We start from the raw sequence: 10,813 nt of genomic DNA, 5'->3' as shown, positions 1-10,813 counted from the left end.
CACCCCAGGGTACTCAAGGAGCTAGCAAGCATCATAGCCCAGCCCCTGGCACGGATCTTTGAAAACTCCTGGTGCTCTGGTGTAGTGCCTGAAGACTGGAAGAAGGCCAGCGCGGTACCTATCTTCAAGAAAGGGAGGAAAGGGGATCTGGCTAACTATAGGCCCATCAGCCTGACTTCTATCTCGGGAAAGGTCTTAGAAAAGTTTATTAAAGAGGCCATTCTTAATGGGCTGGCCAGCACCAACATCCTGAGGGATAGCCAGCACGGGTTTGGTGAGGGTAGGTCTTGCTTGACCAATCTCATTTCCTTTTATGACCAGGTGACCTATCACCTGGGCAAGGGAGAAGAGATTGATGTCATATATCTTGACTTCAAAAAAGCATTTGATCTGGTATCCCTTGGTCACCTCTTGGCGAAACTGGCCAATGGGTCCACCACAATCCGCTGGCTGGGAATTTGGCTCCGTGGTCGGGCCCAGAGGGTAGTAATTGACGGAAGTCAATCGTTATGGTGCCCTGTGACCAGTGGGGTCCCCCAAGGCTTTGTCCTTGGACCCATATTGTTCAACATCTTCACTAATGATGTGGACATTGGAGTCAGGAGCGGACTGGTCAAGTTTGCCGATGACACCATACTTTGGGGCAAAGCACATCAGAAGACAGGCAGGCGATCCAGGCTGACCTGGACAGGCTCAGCAAATGGGCGGACGAGAACCTGATGGTGTTTAACTCTGAAAAATGCAAGGTTCTTCACCTTGGGAAGAAAAACCTGCGGCATCCTTATTGGCTTGGCAGTTCTACGTGGGCTAGCACTATGGAAGAAAGAGACTTGGGGGGTCATCATTGACCCCAAGATGAACATGAGCATGCAATGTGATGCTGCGGCTAGTAAAGCGACCAAAACGCTGGCTTGCATCCATAGGTGCTTCTCAAGTAAATCCCGGGATGTCAGTCTCCCCTTGTACTTGGCCTTGGTGAGGCTGCAGCTGGAGTACTGCATCCAGTTTTGGGCTCTACAATTTAAAAAGGATGTGGAGAAGCTTGAAAGAGTCCAGAGAAAAGCCACGCATATGATCAGAGGTCAGGAAAACAGACCTTATGATGACAGGCTGAGAGCCATGGGGCTCTTTAGCCTGGAAAAGCACAGGCTCGGGGTGATCTGATGGCCACCTGTAAGTTTATCAGGAGTGACCACCAGTATCTGGGGGAATGTTTGTTCACCAGAGCACCCTAGGGGATGATGAGGTCAAACAGTTATAAACTACTGCAAGACCGTTTCAGACTGGATAGAAGAAGAATTTCTTTACAGTCCGAGCCCCAAGGTCTGACTTCTTGCCCTTTGGGTGGGGGCCTGGACTCTATGATCTTCTAAGGTCTCTTCCAGCCCTAATGTCTATGAAATCTATGAAGCTGTAGAAAGAAAATGCCACAAATAGTCCAAAAAGGAGGAATATATGCTGTTTGCCTAGTTTCATGGTACTCTTTTTATTTATTTATTTATTTTTAATATTGCTGCTTTCCAAAATAAAAATTGGAAGAATCTACAAGTTTGTTGTGTAGGCTTGATTATTTCGAAGTGATAGTCAGGCAGGGACTTTTGGAGGAGTGACAACTGTACCAAGATGAGACTGTTGATAGTAATGCTGCCTCTGATACCTAGAGTAAATGGTAAGAGAGCTGAAGTTAAAACAATCTTTTTAAGTTCCAAGTGCAGTTTCCCATATCTGGTTCAACATATACAGGGCATGTTATGAGAATCATTTTCTTTTTTGAGAGAAATTTAATTTTCTTAGCCAGATCGATAGGAGGAGGCAGAAAAGGAGAAAATGTAGTAGTGTTGCAAATAAAGCCTTGTATATCAGGTAAAGGAGGATAGAAAACTTAATGGGTTAACGTGGGGACCTTAATTACTGTATATAATTTAAATGGGATGTACTAATTAATCTATTTGGACAACACACTAGAGAAGGCTAAAGACGCTTTCTTTTGCACAGTAGCAGTTCTTATTTCCTTTAATGTGCTCCAACTTGTCAGAAGTCTTACAGTTGAAGAGGCCCTGTAAAGACCAAGTCCAACAGTTTTTAATATTTTAGGATATCTCGAGCGTGGAGCTAGCCTATTAAATCTGATGCCTAGTCTGCCCTAGACTTTGAAGAGCTGCTTACAAAATAGCTGTTTCTAACACAACCGGCATTAAAGTTCTTGGAATTTTCCAGTTTGAAAGTCTAAAGCTGAAAATGGGTGTGATCCAAGTGCAAAATTAAAAGGTTATACTTGTAACAGAGACTAAGTATAATAGATGCACCTTATCTCATGAATCTGTTATTCTTAGTTGGCATAAGTGTAACCTTTTAAAAATATTTATACTTAGATTTGGAAGAGTTTTTTAGGTATATACCTATTTGATAAACCTAAGCACTGAATACAGTTAATGTTTACTATGTTCTTGGTAAGGAGGCTTAAGGAGGTATAATCTCCTTCCTGGTTCAGAGTATGTATATAGTCCAGAAGTTTACCTCCTTTCTGGCATGTTTCCTGTGCAAGAACTGAGAAATTTCTAGTGTCATACATGTTTCCCCCCTCCAATTCCAAAAATATCAGCTAGCCTATTAAAGGTGTTTGAAAATTGAGGTACACACAAATCTAGTGAGAAGTATGTAACAGGCACTTATACCATAACATGTGTGATATAAAGGCTGGAATGATAGGAAATATAATTACTTTTTCATGCTCAAGTTGTTTAAAAAAATTTGTTTAAATGTTCAGTAACTTAATCTTGATAGCAGTTCTGGTTTAATCATGCTGTAACTGTCTTTAGTTTCCTTAAAGGAGACATGTTTATTGTCCATAATGAACTGGAAGATGGCTGGATGTGGGTTACAAACCTACGGACAGATGAACAAGGCCTTATTGTAGAGGACCTAGTGGAAGAAGTGGTAAGTTTAATTTCAAATACATAAATTTGTCCCTAAATATGGGTTCCCTAAGCACATAAATAACCCAGGAAGAAATGCAAAACTCTAGAACTGTTGGTTCAGAGATGATACCTTTTATTGGACCAACTAAGAAATCGCAAAAAAAAATCTTTTTCTGCTAATACATCCCTAAATAACCAAGGGGCATAGTATTTATTCAGCCAGACTTTAGATTTTGTTTTAAATTGTAATAACTCATTTTTGATGCATCAAAATATAGCTTCTCTTTGAGTCTAGTTTCTGCCAAATTGTCTCTTGGCAAGCAAGTTAATCCTTGAGATATAGTTATCTATCTATCTATCTATCTATCCATAGATACTGTGGTACCAAATCTCTCTCTCCCCCTTCCCCATCTGCCCCTCCCTCCCCCCCCCCTTGATATGTATAGATATCTATATCTAGATATAGATATATATGAACACATTCACAATGCGCACAATGCGCATCTATCTCTAGATAGATAGATAGATAGATAGATAGATAGATAGAGGTGCCTGGCATTGTGAATGTGTTCATAGACAGTTCTCTAAACCCAGGCAGTCCAAGCAATAGAAGAGGATCTGTCAGTCATTTTTATTGTGTTGTGGTATAATTTGGTACCACAGTACCTCTCCTTTTGAAAGATGCAAACTTATCAAGTGTTTAAAAAGGCTCAGTTTTCCCCCTGCTCAGAACTCCAGTTTGGGATGGCTTGTCAAGGGAGTATTTCAATTGGAGAGTGAACTGCCATTCAATCATTTTCTGATTTAAACACCAGCCTATCCTAGGCTCAGCATTAGTTAGGGCTGTGAAGCTGACTTGAAGGGACCAGCTGCCAAGGGAAAATTGTCTAACTGAAACTCCCTTGGATTACTGTCAGCTTGGTCTCGTTACTAGAGGTGTACCAATAGAGATTTTTTGGGCTGATACTGATGGCCAATTTTTAGCAAGCTGTATTGGCCAATACCGATCCAATTCTGATATGCAGCTGGAGAGCAGCGTCTGACTGGTTGGTCTGTTGTGAGGGGAGAAAAGGGGCATGGGGAGTACAGATAGAGGCCCCCACAGTGAGGGAAGAAATGGGGCTGGGGCAGGCGCTGCACAGCTAGGGTGGAGTGCAGAACCAGGGTGGCTCCTGCCGCTGCATGCTCCCATGGAGGGCATGTGCCCCCAGATCTGTGTGCAGGGTGAGGGCGGGCTGCCACTGCAGGCTGGGACTGGGCTCTTGCCAGTGTGGGGGGCTGGGCTGTGCTCAGGGCAGGCGGCAGTGGTGCTGTCACGTGCCCTGCCCCCTGGCTATGCAGCACCTGTCCCAGCCCCAGCACCACTCCCTTCTTCGCCGCAGGGGCTTTGATCTGCCCCCCGCTCCCTCCCAACGTCCCTTCCCTCACAACAGACTTACCAGCTGGACCCCACCGCTCACCATGCTGCTGGGCTGTGCTCTTTGCCACCTGCATGCTGCGCTGCGGCTGTGTGCATGCATAGGGCATTTATTGGCCACATTATCGGCCACACCAGCCAAAAAAAAGCCAATTACCGATACTGTCACTTTTCCTTATATCAATGCCAATCTGATATGGGACCAATGCATCGGTGCACCTCTACTTGTTACATAACTTCTCTGTTTTGTCAATCTCATTTGTCAGCAGTAAAGGTAATTTTACTGCCCTGCCGGCTTGATGCTACTCAGCAGCTGAGTGACACAAAGCAAATTGATTGTATTGGAAATTCTAGGCTGTGGACTTTTCTATTGCCAGGTCAGCAGTTCAGATAGATCTCAGATAAGTAGGGGGTTTTTTGGTTATGTGATGTTGCTTAATTTCCAGTTGCTAGTTAGCAGATACCTACTTTGCCAAAACTAATTGCCCTACCTTCACCACCAGGAATTGGTGTCAACTGGTGTCCACAACATGGGCATGGATACTGAATGGTGTTCTCGTTGTTAAGAGAGTTAAATAAGTCTTACATTTATAGTTTGATGGGGGGAAACGTGTGATGCTTCTGCTATTGTTTTTGTTTTGGATTTTTCCCCCGTGGATAAATATATTTCAGTCTACAGAACTGTCAGTCTTGCAATCTTTTGCAAGTATTATATCAATGCAAATAAGTAGTTGATAAGGACAGTTAATTTCTCATGTATAATTTTTCTGGAGTACCTTTTTTAATATTAATGCAAATGATGAAAAGTTTGTTGCAGCCTCCTATTGTGATTTATTTAAGTGACGGTGCATATAATCTGACCTGAGGAAGCTGATAGCCTGCATTGTGCTAGCCCAGCCATGTCTCCTCTGGTTGCATCATCTCTTGCTGTCCCAAGGTAGATGCAATACATATACTATGATTTTTAATATAGTTGATGCAGCACATTTAATTTTTAGGAGACTGTTTCAGAGTGAAGGCACAGTCTGCCTGAAGGAAACCATTGTTATAGATGTGCGACAGTGGCAGATGGTGGAACTGGTAGGGTGACTTCATGCAGTGGACTGTTGCAAAATCTGCTTAGTATGAGTTTACCACGTTTACAGAAGATGTCTGCACTGGTTTAACTCTACCAGTGTAGCTAAACTAATCCAAATTTATTTTATAAAGCAAAACTTTAATAAACGCAACAATAAATTTCCTCTGATCATAAGAAATGTTGCCTTCTTTTTCTTAAGTTTAGCCATACACTTTTGCTGTCTCTGTCAGTTTTCTTCCTAGAGCTGTGTAATAGCCATGTTAGCTGAAGAAGGCTCAATTTCAAAGTACTGTAATTCTTAAAGCATTTTTCATCCATACAGATAATCTAAATTTAGAAAATAGACTGCATGATAGTGATTATATGATTCGTTACATCATGAACTTAGTGTGTGAATTCTCTTACTAGGGACGAGAAGAAGACCCGCATGAAGGCAAAATGTGAGCATTTTAATTTTATTTTTAAATATATATTGTAGAGTGACTAATTTGAAACTTCAGTCTTGAAGCAGCCTGCCTTTTGGAAAGCCAACTCTAATAGTTCTTTCTGGATTTAAGATTTTTTTGTATATCCTTTGCTAAGGATGACATTCGCTGTAAAGAAGTTTTGTGTCTTAAATGGCACTTACACTTCTTATTAGTTGGTGTTATGGTGGATGAACCTGTATGATGAGCCCTGTGGAGATGGGTGAAAATCACTCCAAAAACTCGTTAGGGATTATCATTTGAACATAGAAGTTAACATACTAGAGCAAATGTTTTACTTAAATCCCCTTCAAATTGTTTTGGTCTTGGGAAGAGAACAATTTCCGTCACTAGAAAAATATGGTTTTGTATTTTCTAGTCTGGTACTTCAATTGCATTTGAGTAGGGTTAGTTTCTTGTGATGACGATTAGCATTATAGCAATTGGGTTTCTGTTTTAAATTGCTTGTTCATTTAACAGTTATAGGTAAAAATCAGAAAATGTCAAGTAATATTTTTATCAAGAATCATAAACCTATTAATTGTGGCAAAAATTGTGTATTCTGTCACACAAAGAACCACTTGGAGAAGGACAACTAAATTTTGCAGCAACATCTTCAAATACTTAGTTCTTTTGATTAGCCTCAGGATCATTTGTCACCGTTGCAGGTGCTGGTACCTGGAGCATCACCAGATTTAATAATATTTGAAAGGCTAATGCTTGAAGGCATTTCTAGTTTTCTTAGGAGACGAGAAGGAATTGCTGTTGTGGGGTTGCAGCTCTTTGAACTCTGCTGGCAATTCTTTTAGCCATTTTGTCTTTAATGCCTCAGTAGTTTCAGGGGTTTAGGTTGTAGTTTCATCATCTTTATTTATAGAGATAATCCCATTCACCTATACCGTTCATGGAAGGTGCGTTAAGCCTTGTCACCTTCAGGTCACGTACCTGATGCTCATGCTGTCTATAAGATTCTTTTGAAAAGGATTCCAGTAACAAGAGGTTGTCCATTTAAAAGATGACCTGGAAAGGAAAATACCAATAAAGTCTATTTTATTTTTATCAAACTCTCTTTAGAGAGAGAACAAATATACAAGAATTGTTTTTATTAGAGTTAGGGACCTTGTCTATGCGCAGACAAATTTTGCCGCATCCTTGCATGAGTGCTAGAAATGCTGTATGAATAGAAAAGGGTAGGTTTTGAGAACCTTCCCTTCTTCTTTGACCCACAAGAAGTCAGTACCCTTCTCCATGTGGGTTTTCTGTATACCCACATCTTGTCAGTTTCAGAACTCTAGATAAAGGCACTTGGATTTGTCATGATGCTGTTTTGCCATACACAGGGCTGTACAGATTAAGTAGCAATAATGGAATTGTTCTGAAGTTCTTATGTAGCTTGATTCATGATTCTTTCTCTAATTTTTGGGGAAAATCACAATGCCAGTTCAGCCATGGACCAGTCCACTTCCATGCATCTTATTACAAATTTTTAGTTTCACTTGCATGTAACTTTAGATGTATTATCGAAAAACTGTATCATTGAGTAGCATACTTTTGTGGGTGACTTGATCTATTTAGGTCTTTAAAAAGAGATTAATTCATATCAACAATCATCACAGAAACAAAAAAGAAAGCTCCAACAGTCTTGCTTATTACTCTCTTCTTTCTTAAGATGGTTCCATGGGAAGATCTCCAAACAAGAAGCTTACAGTTTGCTGATGACAGGTACTTGTCTTTTATTGATGGGGTTAGGATTTTAAGGTGTTTGGAATAGGGTTATCTGTGAACAGCGTTCAGCAGAAGGAACTCCAGGTCCTGACTAGGGACGTTGGTGGCTGGCACAATAAATGCATGTTAAATGAGCTAAATATTAGGATTGCTATTTATTAATATTGTAAAACAGTTACGCTGTCAGATACTGTTGATTTTATACTTTCAGTGTGACAGTGAATCAGTATTCATGCTAATTAATACATTTGATAATTGCTTAATAAAAGCAATTACTGAGTAACTCAGATAATGGGGGAAAGAGCTATTGTTTCCCAAATTGAGAGCATCATTTAAACAGTTCAGGGTTTCTCTTTTCGATGACAATTGTTGGATTTCTTTTGAAGTTAAAACATCAAGCTTTCTGATGCACTTAATGGAGGAATATAAAAACAATAGAATACATTTCCAAGTAATATTTACCAGTATTTGAATATTCTTTTCAGTTGGTCAAGTGTGCAGTTTTCTTGTGAGACCTTCAGATAATACACCTGGTGATTATTCACTTTATTTTCGTACCAATGAAAATATTCAGCGTTTCAAAATTTGCCCAACTCCAAACAATCAGTTTATGATGGGAGGCAGATACTATAACAGGTAAGTTATGGACAGTTATTGACACTTCATATGTTTTGTGTAAATATATATAGGAAGATAAACTAAATTTAATCTGTCATTTGATTATTTACTAATAGGCTTCTAACAATATGCAAATATTAATTTTAAGAATTTAATCTTAATTCTCTAATGGGTATGTGAAAGGAGTGAACAGTTCTAAAGATGTTCTTAACCCTTAACAAAACACAGTTGTTGTTTGTTCTGAGTATCTGATTCTCTTTCATAAGCTAGTTCCTTGAGATTACAGGTTGTGGATCATACATGTTTTAAAATTTAAGAAGAGTCTGTTGGAACAGTTGGAACAGAGGTTCTCATACCTATTAACCAGATTAATTTTTCCTTTCTATAATGTCTTTGGAGAATAAAAATACATTACCAATAGAAGTGGAGTGTTTTATAAAAATAAGAAAATAACTTCATGGTAACAACAAATTGCTCATATTAAACTATATTCAGTCAAGAAGGGCAAATCAGAGTGAAGTAACTTACAGTGAATCTGTTTTTGCTCTTTGTTTGAACAGGAGAGTGGTAATATATTTTGTACAAAAAACAGGAAGATGGTAAAATACCTATATTCTCCTTTCATGATGATGCTCTGACCTGTGCCTTTCCCCATATAAATGCATCTTATTTTCAGGGTCCAAAAAGACACAAAGTTAGGATTTCTGTATTTCAGCACCTCTTCTTTTTTAATGGTGACTAGCTTAGATCCTTCTTCCAATAGAGAGAGTTGTAGAGCCCATAGACTGAGGTATTTGCCAAATGCAGTCATTCAGAACCAAGGAATTCTTCTTCATCCCAACCTAGAATTTCTTTCCCTTCCAGCTTGGCTTCTGAATCGGTAGAGATCCAGCAGCTTATGTGTCTAAGCAAGTATGAAGTTTTCCTAGCTGAAAAGTTCAGTGGATGGTCATATGATTTCAAATGGAAGATGGTATAAAGCTAAGCAGTTGGATCCTTTTGCATATCCCATACTTGAATATCTTCTACATGAGTCAGTCTGGCATTCAGACATCCTTTGTGAAAATCAAGCTAGCTACAATTTCAGCCTTTCATGAAGGTAATGAGGCATGCTTTTGGCCATTTTGAAGCATTCCATAGGTGAGGCTGCTTATCTGCACAGTGTTGAAGTGCCACAAATTTGAACAGCTCTGGGATTTGGAGCACTTCACATGTACATCTGTCTATGGCCTTAATTTGGAGAAGAGAAGACTTGAGGGGTGATTTATTAACACGTACAGGATTGTTCTAAAAATGTTGTTGATAGGATATTCTCTGTGTTCAGGATAGGATAACAAGTAACAGTCTTCAGTTACACGAAGGAAATTTATATTGGATTTTAGGAAGATCTTTTCAGCTAGGAGAGTGTTTAAGCACTGGAACAGATTACTTGGAGAGATTGTGGAATCTCCATTGCTGGAAGTATTTAACTGCAGGTTGGACAAACCCATGTCTGGGATGGTCTGCCCTGAGCAGGAATGTTGGACTAGATGATTGTCTAAGGTTTCTTCTAGTCACATTTTTCTATGATGCTATAAAAATAGAAATGGAAGAGACTAGAAACAAACCATAGTGGGGAGAGTTTATCAAATTAGGCCTTGAGATTTGGTACAGTTCATTACTTAGTGACGTGGGAGCCAACTTTTTTGGGAGGCATGCCATACATTAAACCTGATGCTCTCCCTGAGTACCACTTGGATCCCCTTCCCCTGGCTGATCTGCTGCTCTGCCTTCTGCCCGTGCTTGCTACTTGCTTTGCACTCCTACTCCCTATCTGCCACATACTGTACACGGAGGCTGCCCATGCCACTTGTGGCATGGGCATCTCAGGTTGACTTATGGAATAATGAGAGAGTACCTTTGTGCCCTACTCCCTACCAAAGTAAAACTGCTCTCTGTCTCCATGTTTTAAGCAGATGCCTGTTAGCTGCATTTTTAACTGAGACACAAGGAGAGGTGACACTTGAATAACAGTTTACTATTAAATTATTGTGGAAACAGTTTATTTTTATTTGGTCTGATGGATTAATAATGTTATTTGATAGAAGGGTATTAAGGCTGTAGTTCCAATTTAATAACTGAACTGTTTCTTGTAAAATACTGGCTCTACAAGTATCAGGTTGGGTTGAGTAGCCCTTTTTTGGTGCTGATCCATTGCAAAAGACTCCTTTATTCCATGGTACAAATAGCAATTTTACATTAAAATTTATCAGGTATACTTCAATATTTGATGGGGTCAACAGGTCTTCGGCATCACTTTTTTTAGCACTCTTATTTTGTGCCATTTCAGTTAATTTTTATCAGTTAATTACTGATTTAATTCTGTGAGCTTAACTAGTATTTTTTTCCAATTAATTCAGGTATCAGTAGCATGCTAGTCTGATTCCAGCTGAAGAAGCAGATTTCATAAGAGAAAATAGATGGTACGACATAATTTAGCAGTAACAGGGCAGAGAAAGGCAGGGTTCTTTGATGACTATGGCAGGTGGCGGGGGGGAGGTTATGGAGACGGGTACAGCCACCTGCCCCTGCCCACTTCAAATGCAACCCAGGC

At 39.8% G+C, this 10,813-nt stretch overlaps 1 protein-coding gene and 1 long non-coding RNA gene across 2 annotated transcripts in view; one reads left to right on the top strand and one right to left on the bottom strand.

Moving 5' to 3' along the window:
* Window positions 1-2,813, bottom strand: part of LOC109297261 — a 7,980-nt gene extending 5,167 nt beyond the window's left edge. The window contains exon 1 of the long non-coding RNA XR_002097269.1: window positions 1,658-2,813. This is a non-coding gene — a long non-coding RNA (uncharacterized LOC109297261). The remainder of the gene's footprint in view (window positions 1-1,657) is intronic.
* The window catches only part of RASA1 (RAS p21 protein activator 1), a gene marked incomplete at its 5' end in the record, with an annotated part of 115,640 nt that overhangs the window by 51,979 nt on the left and 52,848 nt on the right, over window positions 1-10,813 (top strand). The window contains 4 exons of the mRNA XM_019518184.1: window positions 2,820-2,937; window positions 5,822-5,853; window positions 7,547-7,599; window positions 8,088-8,238. Of these exons, the coding sequence (XP_019373729.1) occupies window positions 2,820-2,937; window positions 5,822-5,853; window positions 7,547-7,599; window positions 8,088-8,238 (354 nt within the window). The remainder of the gene's footprint in view (window positions 1-2,819; window positions 2,938-5,821; window positions 5,854-7,546; window positions 7,600-8,087; window positions 8,239-10,813) is intronic.

The sequence above is a fragment of the Gavialis gangeticus genome, unplaced genomic scaffold (genome assembly GCF_001723915.1).
Source record: "Gavialis gangeticus isolate Ggan-Ray unplaced genomic scaffold, GavGan_comp1, whole genome shotgun sequence".
Classification (NCBI taxonomy): Eukaryota; Metazoa; Chordata; order Crocodylia; family Gavialidae; genus Gavialis; species Gavialis gangeticus.
The sequence above is the reverse complement of the archived record's forward strand: the minus strand, read 5'-3'. Positions and strand labels throughout refer to the sequence as shown.